Source organism: Oryctolagus cuniculus, chromosome 8, assembly GCF_051225735.1.
Source record: "Oryctolagus cuniculus isolate XC-2025 breed Fujian yellow rabbit chromosome 8, ASM5122573v1, whole genome shotgun sequence".
NCBI lineage: Eukaryota > Metazoa > Chordata > Mammalia > Lagomorpha > Leporidae > Oryctolagus > Oryctolagus cuniculus.
Window position 1 is genome coordinate 29,581,970 of NC_142874.1, and position 24,265 is coordinate 29,606,234.

Here is a 24,265-nt window from a genome sequence, read left to right on the forward strand (position 1 = left end):
CGCGGCTGGGCAGAAGAGGCCGGAGCTCGGGGACCCGCCTGGTGGCAGCGGGAGTTGGGAGCAGAGGCAGGTTTGCATGTGGGACGGGAGGAGCTGCACGGCCCAAGCCGAGGAGTAGGAAGTGGCTGGGGCGCCATGTGGGTGTCCGAAGCCCCACGTGCCCATCCTAACGCACCTGCTCTGTCTTTGCAGGAAGCACCTGCCGCCTTTCGAGCTGGCCCGCCCCTCCCAGGGCTCCTTCCGTGGGATCCTCCAGCCACCGCACGGGGATGGAGAGGCCGCTGGGCTCCTGCCTGCGCTGCTGCCTGGCTGTGCTCATCCTGCTGCCCGCCCTGAGCCTGGCCCAGTACGAGAGCTGGCCCTCCTCGCTCCAGTACCCCGAGTACTTCCAGCAGCCGGCCCCCGAGTACCAGCAGCCCCAGGTACCCTCGGACGTGGTCAAGATCCAGCTGCGCCTGGCCGGCCAGAAGAGAAAGCACAGCGAAGGCCGGGTGGAGGTGTACTATGACGGCCAGTGGGGCACCGTGTGCGACGACGACTTCTCCATCCACGCCGCCCACGTGGTCTGCCGGGAGCTGGGATACGTGGAAGCCAAGTCCTGGACCGCCAGCTCCTCCTACGGCAGAGGCGAAGGTAAAAGGCTCCGGGGCTCCGGTGCCCTGATGAGACCCAGGGCAGTCCCCAGCAGCTCAGCCTGGGGCAGGAAGTTGTGGTTGGTTTCCTGGTAGCCGCTGGCCAGTGCTGGTGTGGCTGTGGCCCGCAGGAAGGCGGGAGCGGAGGAGGGCTGGGAGGACCAGTGAGCAGCCCTCCTGATTTGCCTGGGCTGAGCTGGGAAAGTCTCTCAGCAAACCAGGACCCCCGCCTCACCCCAGGTAGGGGTGAGATCAGCTCATCCGGTCCCTGTGGACCACGTGCCCTGCCTGGGGGCTCTGTCAGCACAGGGGCTGTCCTCCAAGTGGCTCCCCCGAGGAGGGCTGACCTATCCAGCAGTGTGTTGTCCAGCCTCAGTTTCCCCAGCTGGAAACTGGGCTCTCAAGAACTCTGGAAAGTCGATTAGTCCGTGTTTTCAAATGAGACAGTAGATAAGAGTGAAGGGTGGCTTCTTTTTTTAAGGTTTTTTTTTTTTTTTTTTTTTGAACAAACTTATTTACTTGAAAGGCAGAGTTACAGAGAGAGAGAGAGAGGGAGAGACAGAGAGAGGGATCTTCTATCCACTGGTTCCCTCCCCAAGTGGCTGCAGTGGCCGGAGCTGGGACAGGCCAAACCAGGAGCCAGGAGCTTCGTCTGTGTCTTTCACGTGGGTGCAGGGGCCCAAGGACCTGGGCCATCCTCTACTGCTTTCCCAGGCACATTAGCAGGGAATAGCATTGGAAGCGGAGCAGCTGGGACTCAAACTGGTGCCCATATGGGATGCCGGCATCACAGGGGCAGCTTTACTCTCTATGCCACAACGCCGGCCCCTTGAAAAAGTTCGTGGCCTGGAGTTTAGTGTTCCCCATCCCAGGGTTGGTAAAGCAAAGACGGCGCCTCCATCCGGCTGGGCCTCAGCATGGGTCCGTCTGCTGCGCTAAGGACTGATGGGCTAATCCCATGCTGACTGCGTACAGATCACCAGAGGGGATGAAAAATACAGCGTATCTCAGCCTTCAGCCGGGGTGGTGGAGCCCGGGGCGCGGCGGCTGCTGCTGGGGCTTGGGCGGTGCCTGTGGCCAGGTTGGGGGTGTGGAAGGAGATGCCAGTGGGGCTCCCTCCAGCCCTCCTTCCTGTGACTCGGAGGATGCTCCATCGCGAACGCCTCTGAGCTCTGTGTAGTTGACAATTTCCTGTTGGAGCCGCTGGCTCAGGAGGCCACGCTTACGGCCAGATGTCCTCAGAGCTCACCCTGGCCCCTCAGCAGTGGGAGAGGAAGCAGCCCAGATGGATGAGCGGACGCTGTCTCAGCTCATTTCCGGTCTCCCCTAACACAACTTCTCCTGAGCCTCCGTGCCCCCAAATCTCGGGCTCCTCTGCAGGCTGAGCTGCCTGGGGGACAGCAGGTCCACGTTTCCTGTGCCAGGCTTGCCAGCCTTCTTGACTCAACAACAAAGGCTTAGAGAGACAGTGGGTCTTTCCCAGTGACAACTTCCTTTTTTAAGGTTTGTTTTATTTCTTTGAAAGGCAAAGTGCCAGAGAGAGGGTGGGAGACAGAGAGAGAGAGAGAGAGATGTTCCATCTGCTGGTTCTCTCAAATGGCTGCAAACAGCCAGGATTGGACCAGGCTGAAATCAAGAGCCAGGACCTCCATCCATGTCTCTCCTATGTGGGTGCAGGGACCCAAGTCCTGGGGCCATCCTCTGCTGCTTTGCAAAGCGCATCAGCAGGGAGTTGGATGAGATTTGCAGAGCCGCTGAAACTGGAACCAGCACTCTGATATGGGATGCTGGCTTCACAAGTGGTGGTTTGACCTGCCGTACCACAGCACCAGCCCCCACAGCTTTATTTCTGTCCAGATGCACACCTTACCTGTCACCAGACCAGGTGATTGTGGCTGCTCCCATTAGGAGCAGGCGTGGGGTGGCTGGGTTTACCTGGTGGGATGTGGTCGGGCAGGAATGACAGATGGGAAGTTCAAGGGCAGAAAGGTAATGTGAGAAAGGAAGAGGTCAAAATCAAGGTCATGAAGCCCCTGCTGGGAGCTGTGGTTGAGACCAGTAGCTTACGCAGACACAGCCCGCCTTATGTTCACAGCACTAAGAGGGTAGAAACTCAGTACGGTTATGGTGTTCAGAAGTGAGGCCTTTTTTTTTAATATTTATTTATTTGAAAGGTATTAGATAGAGATTTTATGTGTGTGTGAGAGAGAGAGATTTTCCATCTGCCGGTTCACTCCCCAAATGGTGTCAAGAGCCAGGGCTGGAGGCTGGAACTCCATCCAGGTCTCCTACGAGTGGTGGGGCCCCAAACCCTTGGGCCATCTTCCACTGCCTTCCCAGGTGCATTAGTAAGGAGCTGATCAGAAGTGGAGCAGCCAGGATTCAAACCGGCGCTCATATGGGACCCCAGGCCTTTAGGAAGTGATTAGGTTGCATAAGGCCAGGACGGTGGAGCTCCCGTGACTGATGCCTGGCAGCTGTGTACCAGCCCACTCAGACACACCCACGCCCAGGCCCTTCCTTGCCGTGTGAGCCTCCGCACCACCTTGGAATTCTGCCAGCAAGGAGGCCACTGCCGGTGAGGCTTTGCATCTTGTGTTTCCAGAGTCGCAAGACAAAATAAACCTCCTTCTCCATAAAGTTAGATTGCCTCGGGCATCTCATTAGAGCGACAGAAAAGCAGCTACACGCGGGGAAGGAGGGAAGTCGTAGGTGGGGCTCTGAAGGGTTGTGCAGAACTACTAGGACCCATGGTCCATGGGTCCCCACTGAGAGAGAGGGGGCGTGGAGGCAGGGCGGGAGGGCTGGAAGGAGATTGAGGAGGGTGCAGGGGTCAGGCGTGGCAAACTGAGCTCCACGCGTTGGGGAGCAGCCAGCGCCAGGGGCAGGGAGCCACTGCAGAGGAGCTGCGGCAACAGAGTCCAGGCGTGCTGGCAAGGCCGTCCGCGTGGTGGTGACAAGGAGAGCACCAGAGAGGGCGGGGAGAAACGGACGCCAAGGTGAACGCTGACTCGTGTCCAGGGCTTTAAGAGTCGAGCTGTCTATTTAAAGTAGGATTTGGTCATTTGTTATGGCTGATCTTTTAAATATAAATATATTTGTACAGTATGTTTTTTCTCTTTCTTTAAAAGATTTATTTATTTATTTGAAAGTCAGAGCTACAGAGAGAGAGAGAGGAGAGGCAGAGAGCGAGAGAGAGAGGTCTTGCATCCTCTGGTTCACTCCCCAGATGGCTGCAATGTCCAGAGCTGTGCCGATCTGAAGCCAGGAGCCAGGAGCTTCTTCTGGGTCTCCCACGTGGGTGCAGGGGCCCAAGGACTTGGGCCATCTTCTACTGCTCTCCCAGGCCACAGCAGAGAGCTGGATCGGAAGTGGAGCAGCCAGGCACCCATATGGGATGCCAGCACTGCAGGCAGCAGCTTAACCCTTGGTGCCACCGTGCTGGCCCCATGTACTATATATTTTCTAAGAAAAAAAAATCTAGGAAGAATTTTGAATGTTTTCACCATAAGGAAATGATAAATGTTTGAGGAGATTTGTGCACTATATGATGTATACATGCATTGAAACGTCACATGGAATCCCAAGAATAGCTGTAATTCCTATATATACTCGAGACACAGTTCACGGCTATGATTGTATTTGGATTCCATCAGCACGAGTTCCGGTTTCTCAGCACTGGTTACATGATGGGCACTCGGAAGATATTAACATGTGTTTTGATTTGGGAGATCTGGCAAAGTGGTGCTGGGAGGAGAGGCACTTGGCCCAGCAGTTAAGGTCCTGTGTCCCCTGTAGGAGCTCCTGGCACCTGTTCCTGGCTCCACTCCTGACTGCAGCTTCCTGCTACTGCAGACCCAGGGAGGCAGCAGTGATGGGTCACGTGGACTCCCCATTCCCGGCCTCCAAGTGGGCCTCCGAGCACCTGAACAAGGCGGGTCCTGTCCACCCAGCCGCCTGCCTGTCTGGATCGGAGCGACAGGGCCAGCCGTGACCGTGTGGGGCCCTGCGGGTTCTGCCTTCACCCTGACACAGCCTCAGAGGCAGGCTCTGGCTCCCAGCACCATCCCATTTATGGCCTTTGTTTTGCACAGGCTCTGTTCATTTGTTGGTGAGTCTCTCTGGTCATCCGGAGAGCATTTCTGGCAGTCAGTGAGCAGAAAGAGTAAAGTGACATTTGGCTTCCGATGGGATGGCCCTCTGGGTCCAAAGCCTCACGTTGTGTCCCAAGCGCTGCTTCCCTGACAACTCTGAGACGGCTCCTACGTGACCAGGCCGAGACCCACCGTGTGTTCCAACAGGCGCACCCTGGAGCAGTGAACGCAAGACAGTCTAAGCAGTGTGCATGAGGCATAGCAGGGAAATAAACATCGCCGCTGAAGTCAGGCCAGAGCGTACAGGGTGCGTGGTGAAGCTGCCTCGGGCCAAGTGCAGAGCAACATAGCCGCAAAGACCTGGCGCATGCAGGGAAAGACTGTTGCGGGGGGCGGGGGGTTGTTGAAAGAGAGCAGTTCTTCTGGGAAACTTAGCTCCCTCTAGAACTCCAGGTGCCAATTTCAAATGCACCCTATCCAAGAGAGGGCGAGCGTTTGGCTCAGCGGTTAAGATGCCTCCCAGGATGCCTCCATCCCGTATCAGGGTTCAAGTTCCAGGTTGTCCACTTCTGATCCAGCTTCCTGCTGATGTCACCCTGGGAGGGACTTGAGTACCTGCCACCCACATGGACTTCCAGGCTCCTGGCTTTGGCCTGGCCCAAACCCAGGCTGATGCTGGCATTTGGGAAGCAAACCAGTGGGTAGAAGTGCTCTTGGTCACTCTTTTCTCTCCCTCTTTCTCTCTCTCTTCCTTTCAAATAACATGAAAGCTGTATTTATTTATTTTACATGCTGTTAAAATACGCTATATGCAGGGCCCGTGTTGTGGTGAACAGGTAAAGCTGCCACCTACGATGCCGGCATTCCCTATGAACACAGGTTCGTGTCCCGGCCGCCCCACTTCTGATCCAGTTCTCTGCTAATGGCCTGGGAAAGGCAGCAGAAGATGGCCCAAGTGTTTGGGCCCCTGCCACCCTCGTGAGAGATCTGGATAAAGCTCCTGGCCCTTGGCTTTGGCCTGGCCCATCCCTGGCCATTGTGACTTTCAAATAAATCAATCTTTTTTTTTTTTTGTCATCTGGTCATCCTTGTAACCAACGCCCAAATTAAGAGCCAAGTGATTACTAGCGCTCCGAGAGTCCTCACTGTCCTCCCCTCTCTGCTTCTCGTTGGCAGCTGTGAAAAGGAGTATACCATCATCCCCATGGCATGGGTCAGTGAAGCAGTACTTATCACGAGGTACCAAATGTGGTGACAGCCCCACGGCTCTTATCCTTTCTCTGTATCTTAACTACCACAGATAAGAGAAAACACAGTGTTTGTCTTTTGCAGCCTGGCTTATTTCACTTGGCATAATGATCTCCAATTGCATAATTTTGATGCAAAAGACAGGCTTTCATGCTTTTTCATGGCTGAGTCATATTCCGTCTTGTATAAATGCCACATTCTCTTTATTCAGTCATCAGCTGTTGGGCATCTGGGTTGATTCCATGTCTTCGCTGTTGTGAATTGAGCTGCTGTCAACATGGGGGTGCAGATAATGCATATGCTGATTTCATTTTCTTTGAGTAATAGCCCAGGAATGGGTGGCCGGGTCATAAGGTAGATCTGTTTTCAGGTTTCTGAGGAATCTCCATACTTCTTGTGGAGAAGAAATCTTGCACAATGGCTGTACCAGTTTGCATTCCCACAAACAGTGGACTAGGGTACCCTTCTCCCACATCCTCACCAGCATTTCTTGTTTGTTGATTTCTGTATGAGAGTCATTCTAACGGGGGTGAGGTGAAACTTCATTGTGGTTTTGATTTGCATTTCCCTGAAGGCTAGTGATCCTGAGCATTTCGTCATGTGTCTGTTGGCCATTTGGATTTCCTTTCTTGAAAAATGTCTGTTCAGGTCCTTTGCGTGTTTCTTGACAAGGTTGTTTGTTGGGTAGTTATTGAGTTTCTTGAGCTTTTTATAGACCGTGGATATTAATCCTTTATCGGTTGCCTAGTTTGCAAATCTTTCCTCCCATTCTGTTGGTTGCCCCTTCCCTTTGCTGAGTGTTTATTGCAGTGCAGAAGCTTCTCCGTTTGCTGGGACCCCGCTTGTTCATTTTGGCCTTGATTGCCAGTGGATGAGGGTACCTTTTTCTGCACATCCTCGCCAGCACTTATTGTTTCTTGATTTTTGGATGAAAGCCATTCTCCCTGGGGTGAGCTGAAGCCTCAGTGTGGTTTTCTTTGCATTTCCCTGATGGCTAGTGATCCCGAGCATTTTCTCATGTGTCTGTTGGCCGTTTGCAGTTAGTTCATTGTGTGAAAAAGCGCAGCAGGCCCCATAGTGCCTGTGTCCTGTGCCGGTGCCCTGGCCTGCGTCCAGCTCCCGAGGGAGGGCGATTTCCTGCCCTGCAGATGGGACACTGGCTCCACTTGGTTCCATCCTCTCCGTCCCTCCAGCAGCTCGCCACAGAGCGCTTCAAGGCAGAGGCCCGCTTAGAACACAGAGGGTCTCTTCCCGTTGCTAGTGCTCACAAGACAAACAGCAGTTTGTTGTAGAAACAGCGACGGATGAGCCAGCATGTGTTATAGTGGAGGAGCCGGACAGCTTGGAAACCAGGCCAGACTGGGAAGCCGGTTGGAAAACCTCAGCCCAGATGTTGTCTATGAACTCTTTGTTCCCCACAATGCATCCGAGACGCACGCCTTTGCATCCTGCAGCCAGCCAGCCACCCGAGCAGACGTGCTGCAGCCGGGCCTGGGAGTCGGAGGCTGGCCCCGTGTGCTCCCTCACCTCAAAGAACCTCAGCGTCTCTCCTGGATTTTCCCATCTCTACCCCAGAAGTGCTTTTACCTGCTTTGCCCCTGCATCATTGTTTTCCTGACTTCCTGGAAGGAGATGAACACACACTAGGTACACACATTGTCTCTCCCGGTCTCCATGGCAACCTGTGTGTTGGGCATCATGGTGGTTACTGGGGAAACAGGCCACAGCAGGTGCAGTCTGACCCCAGGTGTGTGTGTCTCTGCTCTCCTACAGACTCCTAAATGGAGCTGGGAGGAAAATGAGGGGTTTGATTCTGTATGCTGCCCTTTTGCAGTGGCACTTATAGAAAGCACCATTTGAAAAGTTGCTAGCACTTTTTAAGTTTTTATTTTAATTGTGGTCAAATACGCATATCATGAAAGTTATCGCTTTGAGGGGTACAGTTCAGGAGTGCTGAGTGTGTTGATGTTGTTCATATGGCAAGATTGAAACTCCAGGGGCAGGCCGGCGCCGCGGCTCACTAGGCTAATCCTCCGCCTAGCGGCGCCGGCACACCGGGTTCTAGTCCCGGTCGGGGCGCCGGATTCTGTCCCGGTTGCCCCTCTTCCAGGCCAGCCCTCTGCTGTGGCCAGGGAGTGCAGTGGAGGATGGCCCAGGTGCTTGGGCCCTGCACCCCATGGGAGACCAGGAAAAGCACCTGGCTCCTGGCTCCTGCCATCGGATCAGCGCGGTGCGCCGGCCGCAGCGCGCCAACCGCGGCGGCCATTGGAGGGTGAACCAACGGCAAAAGGAAGACCTTTCTCTCTGTCTCTCTCTCTCACTGTCCACTCTGCCTGTCAAAAAAAAATAAAGAAAGAAAGAAAAAAAAATGTCTATAAAAAAAAAAAAAAAAAAGAAAAAAAGAAACTCCAGGGGCAGACTTTGGTGCAGTGGGTAAGATGCTACATTGTGGCATAAGGGATTAAGCCACTGCCTGGGACTCCCAGCATCCCTTAGGGGTGCCAGTTTGAGTCTTGGCTGCTCCACTCCTTTTTTCTTTTTTAAAAATATTTATTTGAAAGAGTAACACAGAGAGAGAAAGAGAAGCAGAGAGAAAGAGAGAGAGAGAGAGAGAGAGAGAGAGAGAGAGGTCTTCCATCTGCTGGTTCACTCCACAAGTGGTTGCAATGGCTGGAGCTGAGCTCATCCGAAGCCAGGAGCCAGGAGCTTCTCCCAGGTCTCCCACGCTGGTGCAGGGGCCCAAGCACTTGGGCCATCACTATTGCTTTCCCAGGCCACAGCAGAGAGCTTGATCGGAAGAGGAGCAGCTGGGACTAGAACCGGCACCCATATGGGATGCCGGCACTGCAGGCGGTGGCTTGTACCGGCTATGCCACAGCGCCAGCTCTCGCTGTTCCACTCCTGAGTCAGCTCACTGCTGTTGGGGCCGGGAAAGCAGCGGAAGATGGTCCAGGTATTTGGACCCCTGCACCCACACGGAAGACCTGGAAGAAGCTACTGGCTCCTGGCTTTGGCCTGGCTCAGCTACGGCTGTTGCAGCCAACTGGGGAGTGAACCATTGGATGAAAGATATCCCTCTCCCCACCCCCATTCTCCACCTCCTCCTCTTCTCTGTAACTCTGCCTTTTGAATACATAAATGAATCTTAAAAGAAAAAAAAAAAAGATGTTACTTGGGCTACCCACTTCCCATACTGGAGTGTCTGGGTTCAAATGCCAGCTCTGTTCCCAGTTTTAGCTCCCTGCTAGTGGACATCTTGGGAAGTTGCAAGAGACGGCTCAAGTACCTGGGCCCCTGCCACCCGTGTGGGAGACCCAGATGGAGTTCCTGGCTCCTGGCGTCAGCCTGGCCCAGCTCCAGCTGTTGCAAGTATTTGGAGAGTGACCCAGTGGCTGGGAGATCTGTCTCTCTGCCATTCTAATAAATACATATGTTTTTTAAAAAGCCCTGAAACATGGTTCCTCTTAGGCAGTAATTCCCTGTTTCCCGCCTCCCTTCAGCCCTACAACCCCCCTTCTACTCTGCTTCTATTGGACTTATCTAGACACCTCATAGAAGAGGAAGCATCTAAGCATTTGTCTTTTCTACGTGGCTTGCTTCACTTAGCATAAGGCCCTCGTGACTGACGCATGCTGTAGTGTGCGTTGGAGTTGTCTTGCAGGTTCGTTGTATGTGTACAGCACAGTTTGGACACCCAGCTGCTTCTGCCTCTTGGCTATCGTCAGTACCGCTGCTGTGAGCTTGGCTCTATAGGAATCTCCTGGAGATCCTCCTCCTGATTCTTTGGGCCATGTACTCGAAAGTAGAATTGCTGGATCATTATGGGAGTTTTAGTTTTCATTTTTGGGGCGTCCCCTACTGTTTCCCGTAGCAACTGCACCCTTTTACGTTCCTGCCAACAGTGGGTCACAGGTCTGTTTTCCAACATCGTTGCCTGCACTTGCTCTTTTCTGTCTTTTTTTTTTTTTTATGGTAGCCACCCCAGTGGTGCGAGGTGGTCTCTCATTGTGTGAAGCCTCCCGCACTTTGCACACTGAATTCTCTACTTAGTGCACATGAGGAGGTGAGCAGGGTCGCACAGCACGAAGCAGTGGCTGGCTGAATGGCTGCAGCGGGGCTGTCTCAGCACAGGAAGTGAGAATGCGGGGGGATGGAGGCCTCAGCTTCTGGGCTTGGGGGCACAGAGCCACAGCCTGGCAGAGCAAGGAAATGACACCCCTGGAATCCCTGGAATTCTGCAAACCCTCCGTGACAGGGCAGCTGAGCTTTTCCCCGAGGGGTGGAAGCCCAGCTTCAGCTGCCGTGACCGTGAGACTGGCTTATGACGTAGGCAGCACAATGACATAAGCTTCGTCAGCACCATCACGGCCATTTTTTGAGTATCGCGCCACGTAATCTCTCTCACCTGCACACACCTCTGCAAGGCAGGGGTCCCTGTTGTCCCCACTTCTCTGATGAGAAAAGGCAGCTTACAGGGGATCCAAACCCTCCACAAGGTGACTGAACCAGGATCCAAACCCAAGGTAGAGTGCAAAGCCCCTGTCTCTCCATTGGCCTTCCAGGGCTAGGGGAGAACGCAGTTTCTACATGCTATGTTCATTCTACCCCAAACCCCCAAATCACACCCGCTGCCTGCTCTGGCGAGGGAACCAGGCAGCCCCCGTGTGCAAGATCTGAGATAATAAGCATGCATTGGTGGCCACCCACAGCTGCCAGAATTAGAGGAACAAGGTCTCTTTCCATGTGTGACCCGGGTGTCCCCAAGGACGCACACCTGCCCTGACATGGCTCTCAGTGCCTCTCCGCTTCTTCCAGGGCCCATCTGGCTGGACAATGTCTACTGCACTGGGAAGGAGGCCACCCTCGCTGCCTGCACCTCCAACGGCTGGGGCGTCACCGACTGCAAGCACACGGAAGACGTCGGGGTGGTGTGCAGCGACAAGAGGATTCCTGGGTTCAAATTCGACAATTCGGTGTTCAACCAGATAGAGGCAAGCCCTGTGCTCTTGGTCATGACCCCTCCTGGGAGCGGTTTTCTTCTTCCATGTGGATTTCCACAAGTGTGTGTGTGTGTGTGTGTCCGTGTCCTGAGGAGGGGGACCCAACCCAATTGGATTAGGGAAAGATTTCGGGACAAAAGGAGGTAGCGGTGGAGGATGGATTTCCCAGGCCTGGAGAGCAGCCTGAACAGAGACCCCGAGGTGCAGGGGTGTGCAGGCTGGAGCTGAGTCAGGTGTGCATCTGGGAGCAGCGTGGACGGACACCAGGAGGATGGGCGGGAGACACCTGGCTGTGCTTGGGAGCTGGTCCTCCGGGTTGGAAACATGTCTTGGCTGTTACTTGCTGCATAGCTCCAAATAACCAGCGTGTATTATCTCACTGCTCTGGCTTGATATGATTTGGGTCCCAGTCTCATGGTGAACATAAAGCCCCAAAGTCATAAATGAATGGTACTAAGGTGGGTGCAGACTTGACCCAATTATGGTGTTTTGGTGGTGAGCCCAGTGACAGGTCCTTGGGTCACTGGGGGCACACCCTCGGCAGGTGGTTCTCGGCAGAGGGGTGTTATAAAATCCAGAGATGAGCCCGGCCACTCTCTCTACTTCCTGGCTCACCACATTCCTTCCCACACACACCACTTTCCACCACTGCCACCATGCTCAGAGGCCAAACCAGCGGGGCCACCTGATCTTGAACTTGAGCCTCAAGATTTGCGAGCGAACCAACATATAAAGTCAGTTTTCTCAGGTATTCCATTGTAGTAACAGAAAGCCAACACACTGCACGCAGTTCTGAGCCCCAGGGCCAGGTGTGGCCTACCTCGTCCATTCTGCTTTGAGTCTCTCCCAAAGCTGCAGCCAAGCTGTGGACGAGGACCAGGGGATTCCTTCCTGGCTTGAGTGGCAGTCGGCTCGCTGGAGACTCCTGCTGGCTGTTGCCTGGGGCCCGCCACTCTTCTCTATGTGGCCTCTCCGTAGGCTGCCTGGGGGTTTACAGGACATGGTACTTGTGTGTCCCCAAGCAAGTGACCCAAAGGCCAGAGGGAAGGAGCACCAGCCGGAAGGCACAGTCCTCCATAACCTAACCCCAGGCTGATAGAGCATCCCTTCTGCTGTGTTCCTTTGGCCACATGGAGACCAACCCAGCGCCATGTGTGCGGGGGTACATGACACCAGGGTCTGAACACAGATGGTGGAGGTCCTTGGGAGCCATCCCAGAGGCTGGTGACCACGGGGCAGCTGTCCCCAAATCTAGCCCTGACCCACTGGATCCCAGTTGCCCACTCAGGGGGTTGGATCATTTCCTTCCAGATCCCCCTTAAGGCTGAGACATTGCCAGCCTGACTGAATCAGGATTCAGAAGTGGCCCCAAGGCCCGTGACCATCCCTGGGCATGTGTGGTTCTGATTCGGGCTGAGCTTTCCGACAACCCAGTTAACAAACACGTGTTGCGCTACTCTTGTGTGTAGTTAGGTGGGGCTTAGGGCGGGAGGAGCCGGCAGCTGAGAGCCCCGCCCTCCAGGGCTGTGGGATCTGTAGCAAACCCAAGCTTCGCCGTGTTTTGGCCTCCACCTCACCCCAGCACTCAGGGCTGAGAAAGGTGACTTGAAGTGGCCGTGTCTGGGCCTCACAGAGTCGTCTGTCCATCCTCCTGTCATGACTCACCCGCCCTGCTCTTTCCACACACGTTCCTAGAGCACACGGAATACACTGGGAACTTGTCCAAGCTTGCGCCATTGCGCGGGGTGGGATTTCCAGCCTTCTCCCGGCTGGCAGGATGAGACCCCTGGTGGTCGACAGTCTCCAGGGGCTGCTGTTTTATTCATGGTCGAGCGAGAGAGTGTCGGAGAGCCTTGTACTTTATTTAGTGTTTCCGCACCGATGACAGCTTTGCTTCATCATGAAGTTTGTTATTGGTGGGAGGAGTTGTCCAAACCAATTCCGCAGAATGCCCACTGTTGGTCACTCATCTGCAATGGTTAGCACCCCCTTCTACCCGGTGTCTCTCGCCTCCTGTGAGATTCGGGTGGTCCCTAGAGAGCAGGGCTGTGCTTTTTCCATCACTGTTTCCAGTGGGTACAGTGTGCCTGTGGGTTAGGGCTGAGAAAATGAGGCGATTCACTGCCACCAGAAAACAAATATAATCCTGGAAAAAGGATTCGAGGGGCCTTTCACTGGCTAATGTTTATTAGAGACCTACTGTGTGCTGGTTCCATGGCAATAAGATGGGCATATAAGTGGAATATACACAGGAATTTGGGGGACAAATATGTTGGCAAGGACTTCCTTATTCCCAAAGGGCTGAGATAACTTGATAAGAAAGCTTTGTGCCCCACCTTTATTCTGCACGCTTGTTGGGTGCCTGCTGCACCTACACACACCGTGGTCTGGGCCCATGGCCCTCTGACCTGTGAGGACCTGCAGTGAGCCTTGCGGGGAGCCAAGGGCATGGGCCTTGATGATCGTGCAATAACCAGACAGGGGAGACACTGGGGTTAAAGGGCCAGAGGACAGTCCCAGCCTCCCACACGCTGCATGTCCCTCGCAGGCCACATTCTGGCCGTCACTCAGCGCTGATGTCACCACAAGCCAGGGTGGAGCTTGCTCACCCAGCCACACCTTCTTTCCTTTGGTGTTTGCCGGTGCCAAGGGCATGGGAGGGCCCGACCTCAGAACGTCTGGGGAGCTTTGTGAGTTTCCAGAGATTCTGGCACCCAGGGCTCCATGGCTAAAACTCCTGCTTACTGGCAGTGCTGGCCTGATTGGGGGGGGGGGGGCATTATGGCATCCACAAGGGACAGTTGTGGGATGCTGAGCGTGATCGTGTACTCGCCTGTGTCCCTGCTTGGAGTTGCAGAGCCAATCCTCTGGGCTAGGGAAATGCTCCCTGTTAGGTTTTCGTGGAAAGGAGAAAGAGCTGTAACTTCGGTGGACCTGCAGTCAGCTCTCGATACGCAGTGGGAACTAATTTATGTGAACCCAGAGGGGGATCCCTAGGGACGTACCTAGAGCTCTCTGCTCCTGCCTCATCAGGCAGGAATTGGCGTGGAGATTGAAATGTGCACCTGATAAAATGCACAGGGCATAGAAACTCGGAGAGATTGCTGGGGCAGAGATGTACGGCATGAAGATGAGAAAAACCCCGGGAGGTTGAATTAATAGGCTCAAACCATAGCTTGTTAGGAGCGAATATAAGCTCCTATATCATGGGGAGGGTAGGGGGCGGGGAGGGAACAGCCACAAGGGTATAGGCTACAGGGAGAGAGACGGAAGAGCCTCGGTTATCTTTTGAAAGTGGTGGTGCCGGCACCGTGGCTCACTAGGCTAATCCTCCGCTTGCAGCACTGGCACACCGGGTTCTCGTCCCGGTCGGGACACCGGATTCTGTCCCAGTTGCCCCTCTTCCAGGCCAGCTCTCTGCTGTGGCCCGGGAGTGCAGTGGAGGATGGTTCAAGTCCTTGGGCCCTGCACCCGCATGGGAGACCAGGAGAAGCACCTGGCTCCTGCCTTCGGATCAGCGCGGTGCGCCGGCAGCAGCGCACCGGCCGCAGCGGCCATTGGAGGGTGAACCAACGGCAAAAAAGGAAGACCTTTCTCTGTCTCTCTCACTGTCCACTCTGCCTGTCAAAAAAAAAAAAAAAAAAAAAAAAAAAGAAGGTGGTGGTGGGGGTCTCTGAGAGGGCACTGATAGACTTATGCTAAAGACCCAGCATAGGCGAGAGTATGGGGTGACTGTTACAGAAGTGAACGAAGCAGTTAGACTGAGAGGAGAATGCTTTCCCTGAACTTGCTGGGGTTTGGACCAGTAGCCGAGGGCAGGGTTCAGTCCTGGATTCAGCTCGCAAGTAGGTCCTCCAGAGGAGAGGCTGGCAGGTTGGACACACGTCCGGAAACCATGTCATCAGAGGAGCTAAAAGGACATTGTCAAGAAAAGAGCTGTGAGAGACAAGACGAGCTTCTTCAAATATTTGAAATACAGTCCTTCCTCCCTACGGGAGGGAGAAGGTCAAGATCTGTGTCTGTCCCTTAGAAAACATGGCCCAGAATTTGCATGCCACCTGTACCCTTCTCCCATACACGCCAAGACGTCTCTGGATGACTTAGCTTACCTAATGCAATAGAAATGTGGGGCATATGGTTCCTACACTGCATTGTTCAGGGACTAACGACAGGAAAAAGCTCTGTGCTTGCTCCACATGGACCATTCTTCCCCCTCCTCTTTGATCTGCGGTCGGCGGAACCTGCAGGTGCAGAACCTGTGGCTATGGAGGGCCGGCTGCACCACCGTGGAGAAGAATGTCAGTAATTCATTCCAGCTCCCAGAGCTGGGCCACGGGGGAGGGAGGTAGACTTCAGCTCACAGAGCGCTGGTCTCCCCTTGCCGGAGGGGTGCTCTTCTTGCCACTGGAGGAGTGCAGGCAGGAACTGGGGGGACCGCTTGCCTGGAATATTGTGCTGAGATCCCCACGTGGAGGAGGAAGTGGGATTATGTGATTGCCAAGTTCTCAGATCCCTTGTTCCTCAGCACCTGTGAAAACACACCCATCGCATGTTGGGATGGCTTTTGGCAGTGTGCACCTTGTGTCATACATGCGTGCATGCGCGCGCACACACACACACACACACACACACGGAGAAAGCATGCTAACTAGTATGCACATCGTGTCCTTCTGCTCTCTTCCTGCTTATTCCCTGGCCCCTTGCAATCTTGGCCTTGACACCAGCTGCAAACCTTGCACCCTCACTCTTCCACATCAGAGAGGCAGAGTGAAAGCCCTCCTTCCACCTCCACTGGTGGGGCCTGTACATTTTAACGTGGCCAAGAGTGAAATGCAGTGAAAATTGTGACCCCAGCCATAAACCACGGGGCCGTGGGATGCGGGCAGGGCTCTGCTCACTCCTGGAGATCAGGGACAGGATACAGAGCTGTGCCTCCTCCGGCACCCACTGGAACTCCCCTAGCAGAGACTGGAAGAAAACAGAGTCCTTCTAGCCCAAGTTCATTCATACCAGAGACGTGAGTCACTGTGCCGGAACCTGGCTGATGGAATTTCACTTGATGAACTTGACTGCTGCCCTTGACTCCTGCCTTTGTCTGGGGCATCCTTGGGGGCTCCCCCGGCCCCCTTTGTAAGTTCCCTTCTTCTAACGAATGACCCCACCTGGGCAGAGTTCACAAGTCGACCCCTATGCTTCCTGCTGACCCGCAGCCAGAACACTGGACGCGTGCTGATGTCAGCTGAAGTGGGAGAAATTCTATCCCTTGAGCTGGGGCGGCCTGTCGTCTACAGTGGCAATGGTTTTCCCATCAAAATGATACAGCGTGTACTCATCATTTAGAAAGCAGTTTGGAATATTCTGCAGGGGAAAAAACAATCAGATGGTTTCTATAAAAGTGCTTTGCAGACTGCAGAAGGCTGCAGTAGGTTCACCCCGCACCCCCCTGGGGGTCGCCAGAGGCGTGAGTCACTCAGCGCCGGGGCCTGGCGGGTGGAGTTTCACTTGGTGAGCTACTGTGCTTTCACGACTCCTAGGGACGCCCTTGGGTGCTTCTTGGCTCCCTCCAAGGCAAGTTCAGTGAATGGCTGTGTGGTCTCCTGTAGGCAGTGAGCCGGGCGGAGCCTCGGTTCTCTTTCCCAAGGCAGGCTGTGCCTCTCCATCTTGCAACCTCAGTCTCAGTTTTAGACCCACGAGCCGAAAGCCTGGGCTGCGGTTCCACAGAGACTGGGGCTTGCGGCTGCTCTGCGCGCCGTAACCGACCGTTCTCGGGGCCCTGGGCACCGCGCTATAAAGCGACTGTTTGGCTGGATGCGAGGGAAATGAACCTTAGGTCCTGGGGCTTCCTGCGAGGCGGGCAAGCAGGCGCAAATGATGAAATGGGAAATGCTGCTGGTGCCAAGTGAACGGGTCTCTTTGAAACCCCGAGAACAGAGCCGCAGCCAAGCCCCCTGGGACCCCAGGGGCTCTTAAACCCGAGAGGCTTTCTTTCCTGCCTGTGGCCGGCGGCTGAGTTGGAAAAAACATTAGATAAGGCGAGACGACAAATCCAGATGCCCTTCTGAGAAAACCTATTTTCTTTGGCCGCTTTGCGCATGGCTGGGACCAGGTGGTGTTGGATCAGAAAACATTCGACTCTTTTCTCCTGCCTTCACCTCCCGCCTCACCTTCCTCCCTACCTAATTTTTTTAATGCCTCTCTTGGAAAAAGCAGTTACATTAGCAGAACGGGTTAGAAATCCCCAGGCTGTAGAATTTGGGTGCTGTCTAACCCCTGAGGGTTCTCCTTGGTGCCCGTGGACAGCCTAGGAGGTCTGGAGGGACAGAGACAGGAGAAAGCAGCTCACTGCCACCCGAGGGGAGAATCCGGTACCCAGCCGTGCGCTTGCTCACGTTCCCTGTTCCCTGGCCGGATGCTGAGACCTGAACAAGCCCTTTCTTCTCCCCTTAACCACAGGCACTGAGTCTGTTGCAAATGTTTAAAATTCCACGACGCCAGACTTTTATTGGTCGCAGTCACTGCCAAGTGTTTTTCAACATTGCCCTTCCAGCGGCAGCCCTATCTGTCCACCTCTCTGGGGGCTCCAGGAGGTGGAGCTGGAAAGGGAAGGGTCTCGAGAGAGACTTCCAGGAACTCTGAGCACTTCTCAGCGTGGGAGCTGGATCCCTCATCCCCACCTGCTGCCCCACCGGAGGGTAGATGCGCAGGTTGCCCTCAGCGGTGGCTTGGCAGAGAAAAGAGCTCTGTGTTCCTCTCTGTATACTAAGGAGGTGGTGGGTGCTCCGTGCCCAAATATGGACCCCTTTCCCCAGGTGATTGCGGGAGAGCTGGACAGCAGTGGGCAGTTCGGGCCATGCCCTGGGTGCTTCCATTCCCCGGGAGCCCTCTACCTGTGGCCAGGGCTCACTGGCCGGCCAGCCCACCAGAGAAGAGGCACTGAGGTGACCTATTTTCCCAAATGAAAGTAGGTCGCAGCGTCTGGAGAGCAAAGGGGTGTCTGTGCAGAGGACAGAACAAGATTATTTGAAGTTATGCTCCTCCAGGCCAGCCTGGGAGCCTGGTTCCTGGCCTGGGTGCTGCACACGCAGCCGTCTGAGCAGAGCTCACTGGTTGCTTTTGAGATGAGATGAGATGATCACATGGAGGAGTCAGCAGCATTCTGATTGGCTTTGGAGGAAATCAATCAATTAATGGTGTGTACTTAGCTCAGAAGAGTGTGCATCGGTCGGTCCATTGGGTGGCAGTTTGGAGAAGAGAAGGGACAGTTCAGGAGAGGCCAGGGAGAAACCGCCATGCAGAGGAAGTAGGGGCTGGAGTTGGGCCAGCAAAAGCCCTACCCTGATTGGGCGGGTCCGATCTGTAGGGCAGTCTGGTGACACCATGGGGCGGGGCTGGCAGTGTCCAGCCTGACTCTGCCATGGCCCCAAGTGGTTCCTTTGCGTCCTCTGCCATGCTGGGCGGTCAGTGCCAGGAATCTCCCTGCTTCATCCCCCTGAGGCCACTGCTCAGGCCCTGGTCATCCATTCATTCCCTGGATACATTTCAGGCCCTGGTCATTCATTCATTCATTGGATGCATTTAATTGCACTGAGCCCTCCCCCAGGCCAGCAGAGGAAGGAGGTGATGCAATGGTCAGCCTTGGCCAGCTGGAGCTTGCCACCCTGCAGTGGAGAAATGTCATGAGTCATCATCCCGTTACCATGGTGATGTTGCTATGAAGAGAACCACCAGATCCACCAGCAGGCTGTCTGGCAGTTTGGCTAGCTGGGCCCAGGGTTTGCCTGGCGTGTGGTCTCCATGTCCCCGCCAGGACTGGGGGAGCTTCGGGGTCAGAGGGACCGGCTGCAGGAGCCAGTGTCCCCCCACCCCCCAGGCCTCCAGCCAGGGGCAGGGCTCACCCCTGCTCCACAGAAGCAGCCTCTGTCGCCTCCCCCGGGGCTTCTAGGTCGGAAAATGAAGCAGAGAGCGTGCAGTTTTCCAGCCGCGCTGCGGAGCTCTTGATTTATACAGGAGGGCGCAGACAGGCTGCCGGTTTTTTCCCCTGGTGGCGTCTGTGTGACCTCAGCTCTCCACGCACCTCCCCTCCACACCATCCTCAGTCTCAGCCCCTCCGCCCCCGCTGGTTTCCAGCACGGACGGCGGGGGAACAGAAACCGTCTAAATGCCGTCTGGTCCAGCTGCATGCCTAGACCATGTTAAACTCTGAATTCCTGATTTGATCATCGAAAGGGGGTAATTGCCATGTAGTCAGCTTCTTCTGCGTCATGCCTCTTGCTGTCCAGACAGTAGCCAGCACGCTAAGCCTTCTGAACAAATGCGGCTCAGGAACTATTGGTATCAGACCTCAAGGGACGGAGAGGGAGGTGTTAAATAGCTCAGAGGACAAGAGAACGCCTGGACACAGTTGCCCAAGTAGTGCCTTTGTGCAAAATCTGGGGCCAGAGAGCCCAGCATCTCTAACTAAGCCAGCCTATCACTGGGTGGAAGAAAGCTCGTCCCAGGAGTGTTTGAGGACCTACTGTGTGTCTGGCACGAGAAGCTGTGGGCAACGCACTGATGCAGGAGGCACAGTTCTTCCCTCGAAGGGGAGCTCACAGAACATACGTGGGAAGAGAAATATTAGACAAGATAGCGTCAGCCAAGGACTAAGTGAGAAATTCGGGCAGCAGATGCTGGAGGGAAACAATGAAAAAAAATAGGAAATCAGGGCCGGCGCCGCGGCTCAATAGGTTAATCCTCCACCTACTGGCGCCGGCACACCGGGTTCTAGTCCCGGTCGGGACGCCGGATTCTGTCCCGGTTGCCCCTCTTCCAGGCCAGCCCTCTGCTGTGGCCAGGGAGTGCAGTGGAGGATGGCCCGAGTACTTGGGCCCTGCATCCCATGGGAGACCAGGAGAAGCACCTGGCTCCTGCCTTCGGATCAGCGCAGTGCGCCGGCCGCAGCACGCCAGCCACGGCAGCCATTGGAGGGTGAACGAACGGCAAAAGGAAGACCTTTCTCTCTGTCTCTCTCTCTCACTGTCCACTCTGCCTGTAAAAAAAAAAAAATAGGAAATCAGATCTAAGTGGGTGGGGAATGTGGGGGCCGGGAGAGGGCTTTGGGGAGAAGGTAGTGCTGTCTCTTCCTCTCTGAGCCGGGAGGCTGGGGCAATAAGGGACCTGTCCATCTGCTTGCCCTGTCCGTCTCAGGTCCCACACAATGCCTGGGATGGATGACACTCAACAGTATTTGTGAATGAACGGATGAGATCATCCCCGAGGGTCAGCAGGATGCTGGCAGGTAAAGAGAAGGGAAGAGAGAATTGCAGAGGGTGGCTGGAGCCGTAGCCTCCAGGGGGCGCTACAGTCTGAGCAGGGCGTGTCAGTGCGCCGTGGTTAAAGTGGATGAGCATGTCGGTGGACTGGATCTGAGAGATGGCAGCCCGGGGCTCCGTGCGGCCAGGAGATTGCCATGCCCGTTTTCTACTCCCCCAGCGCTTGTCCATCATCCCAGCCAGGCCACTGCAGCAGGGACGGAGAACTGATGGGAGGGCGGAGAGGCACTGCTGGGTCCGGGTGGGCTCCAAAAGTGAGGGTGAGAGAGGGGAGTCAGAACTGCATGGTGGACCCGCGCTCAGCAAAAGGACGGGAGCCCCCCGGGACCCCAGGAGAGGAGGAAAGCCTGAGGGTGCATTTTGAGTGATCAGCTTGTCGAGCTCTGGAAGGTGCCACGGTGGCTGAGGTCCGTATCTGGAAGGCCGGTCCTTTCCTGTTTATAAATAACTGCAGACGGAAGGCTGAGGCCGGCGGAGGCGGATGCTGGGATCGGCCAGCCGTGGAGGCAGGTGGCCTGCTTCCCGAGCCGAGGGTGTGTAGAACTAACCCACAGTGCATTGTACTTGGCCTGCCCCTGGAGAGGCTGCGTCTCCCCAACGTGGTCTCCCCTTCGTGGCTGCCTCTCCCCAACGTGGCCTCCCCTACGTGGCCGTGTTTCCCCCATGTGGCCTCCCCTTCGTGGCTGCCTCTCCCCAACGTGGCCTCCCCTACGTGGCCACGTCTCCTCCACTTGGCCTCCCCCATGTGGCCTCCCCACACCAGCACCACGCCTAGGATGACTTCTCCAGCGAGAAACCCGGGCTGGTCACAGTTCTGACTGCTAGAACGGAAGGAGGAAGAAGGCTAAGTTGGCTAAAAGATTTGGCCGTGCACTTGAGCTTCCCCAAAGGCGATCTGCCCAGCGCTGGGCTCTTTGGGTAAATTGTGAAGTCGATTCTTGCTGGCTCGCTGGTTTTCAGGGCTCGCCTTTCCCTGATGCAGTCTCCAGCTGGACTTTCAGAATGGGTGATGTCTCCTGTGTGGCAGCAGCCCCAGGTTGTCACCTTCTGGAATTCGCTGACCCATGCTGCGGATGTTAAATGTCACTCAGGCATCAGCCCTGCTGCTGCCGCCCTGACCTTTCTTGCCAGCAACCCACCTGGCCTGGCTGTGCCTTGATTTTCCCTTCTGGGAGTGGGTGATGCTGGCGCCAGGGGCCTTCCTGGGCATGGGCTGAGTTCTGCAGAGGGCAGGTCCAGGAGTACGTCTGGGTCCCTCCTGGACGCCTGGCAGGCGGGACCGCCTTCACGTTGCAGCCTGGATTTTAAAATGTGCCGGCTGCTTGACTAGGTCCTGCGCTCCTGGGCTTTGTTGGAAACCGGCAAGCCTAGGGAGCCCTTCGTTGAAAAGAAAACTGTTATACGTTCATGTTCCAAACTTCTTCTTTCGGGGCTGAGCTCCTGGGAAAAAGCAAATCCTCACACTTGTGGTTGTGGAAGGAATTCCTCAACAGTGAGGTAAGGGGAAGGCTGTGCACGCACGCATGTGTTTTCCAACTCACGGGGCCCCGGTGGTCTGTCCGAGCTGGGGAGCTAGCGTGAGCGCCGGGCACGTGACACCCGGGCTTTCCCCGCCACCTCCCTGGCTGGCCTGCCATCCAGGAGCGCGCTGGGAGCCCAGCTGTCCCCCCACGTACACAATCCAGGCTGACTCATGTCTCCTAGGGCTGGATACTGGACAAGAGCATGACGAGGCCGCCCAGAAGCCCGAGCCCCACCCCCTGCCCCAACCAGATCACCCCGGGTCCCAGGCAACGCACGGGGCGTGGGCGCAAGGACGAGGGCTGCTTGGATGCTGCCGGCGGTCGCTGAGCCTGGTGCACAGACTGGCTGTCAGATTCTGATTTTCATCCTCGTTTACCTATTCATTGGCTGTGCGAGCTTGGATGATTTGCAGAACATCACCAGGTTTTCTCACGTTTTCACCTATACATGGGTTTGTCGTGGGCCGTGCCGTGGGCTGTCAAGGGGACTGAGTGAGGAATGGATTGTGGGGCTCCAGGCACAGGGCCAGGTGCGAAAGCCGTTGGGGTTTGGTCAAGGATGGCCCAGGGGAGATGGAGGAAGACTGGCAAGGTGCATGGAGCGTGCAGGGCTGTATGGTGTTGAATGAATGAGATAGATTTGAGCCTCGCGGAATGGGAAGGCTGCGGTCCCATGGGAACAGAAGAGGGGCAGGTGTATCGTTTGGAAGGAAGGAGGGTGAGGCCTGTCCTGACCGCTTCCCTGGGCTTTCGTGGGACCCAGTCCCTTTCCATCTTTCCTCTGTCACACAGGCACGTGACACGCACTCCCCTCTCACAGTCAGGAGAACATCTGTGTGCACAGATGCAGGACTGTCACCTGTGCACACACCCACAGAGATATGCACACTTCACCACACGCAGACCACTGTGCATGCACGCACACACCACAGTCACACAGAGATATGCACGCACACACGTGCACACCACCTTGTGCACACAGACACATGCACACATGCACAGAGACCTGCATACATGCTTGCACATACCACCTTGTACACACACACGTGCACACCACCTTGTGCACACACACACACGTGCACATAGACAGAAAGGTACCCACACATGCACAGCGAGCTGGTGGAAGGACAAGGACATCTGGTCCAAGCCCTTTCTCTTCTCCAGGCCTCATTGCCCACATCCTGGAGGTACCCACCTGGCTACCCTCACAAATCATAGTTTTTTTTTTAATTTGTATTTATTTATTTGCACTTTTTTAAAAAAAATTTTTACATATAGAGTTAGACAATGCGAGAGAGAGAGACAAAGAGAAAGGTCTTCCTTCTGTTGGTTCACCCCCCAAATGGCTGCTACAAAGCCAGGAGCCAGGTGCCTCCTCCTGGTCTCCTGTGCAGGTGCAGGGCCCAAGGACCCGGGCCATCCTCCACTGCCTTCCCAGGCCACAGCAGAGAGCTGGCCTGGAAGAGGGGCAACCGGGACAGAACCGGTGTCCATATGAGATGCCAGCGCCGCAGGTGGAAGATTAACCAAGTGAGCCACGGCGCCAGCCCCACTTTATTTTTTTCTTAAAGATTCATTTATTTATTTGAAAGACAGAGTTACAGTGAGGCAGAGAGAAAGAGAGATCCATCTGCTGGTTCACTCCCCAAATGGCTGCAACGGCTGGGGCTGCACCGATCCAAAGCCAGGAGCCAGGAACTTCTTCCGGGTCTCCCACGTGGTGCAGGGGCCCAAGCACTTGGGCCATCTTCCACTGCTTTCCCAGGCCATAGCAGAGAGCTGGATGGGAAGTGGAGCAGCGGGGACTTGAACCAGCACCCATATGGGATGCCGGCGCTTTAGGCCAGGGCTTTAACCCACTGCCCTGCAGCGCCGGCCCCTGCACTTTATTTGAAAGGGAGAACGACAGAAAGGCAGACAGAAGCAGAGATCTTCCATCTGCTGACTCACCCCCCAAATGCTCCCAGAGATCCAGAACTGGGCCAGACTGGAGCTGGGAGCCCAGAACTCCATCCTGTTCTGCATTGGTGTCAGGGATCCAAGTACTTGAGCCATCATCTGCCGCCTCCCAGGGTGCACACTGGCAGGCAGCTGGACCAGAAGCAGCCTAGCCGAGACTCAAACCAGGCAGTGCAATGGGGGGTGCAGGCAGTCCAAGCCGGGTTTCACCCTGCACCACACGCCCACGCCCCGGTCCTGCCTCTGCCGAGGGATCAATCACTCATCAAGACAGGGGCGGCCTGGGCTCCTGCAGCAGCTGTGTGCGGGTGTGCTGGCCCCAGGCCCTGTCGGCAGCATGAGGCTTCCCAGCTGAACTCTCTGAGCTGGGCTTTCCTCCACTTCCTGTCCTAGCCGGATGCCGAGGGCCACGTCTCCCCGGTCCACAGGCCTGCACCGCTGCCCCGCCGCGGGGGCCGGATCTGTGAATGGAATAAGGTCAGCGCAGCCTGCCGGCCC

The 24,265-nt window shown here is 55.6% G+C and overlaps 1 protein-coding gene across 1 annotated transcript in view; it reads left to right on the top strand.

Moving 5' to 3' along the window:
* The window catches only part of LOXL2 (lysyl oxidase like 2), a 79,298-nt gene that overhangs the window by 18,059 nt on the left and 36,974 nt on the right, over positions 1–24,265 (top strand). Inside the window, exons 2-3 of the mRNA XM_051836755.3 lie at positions 193–633; positions 10,790–10,965. Of these exons, the coding sequence (XP_051692715.1) occupies positions 270–633; positions 10,790–10,965 (540 nt within the window). The 5' untranslated portion in view covers positions 193–269. The remainder of the gene's footprint in view (positions 1–192; positions 634–10,789; positions 10,966–24,265) is intronic.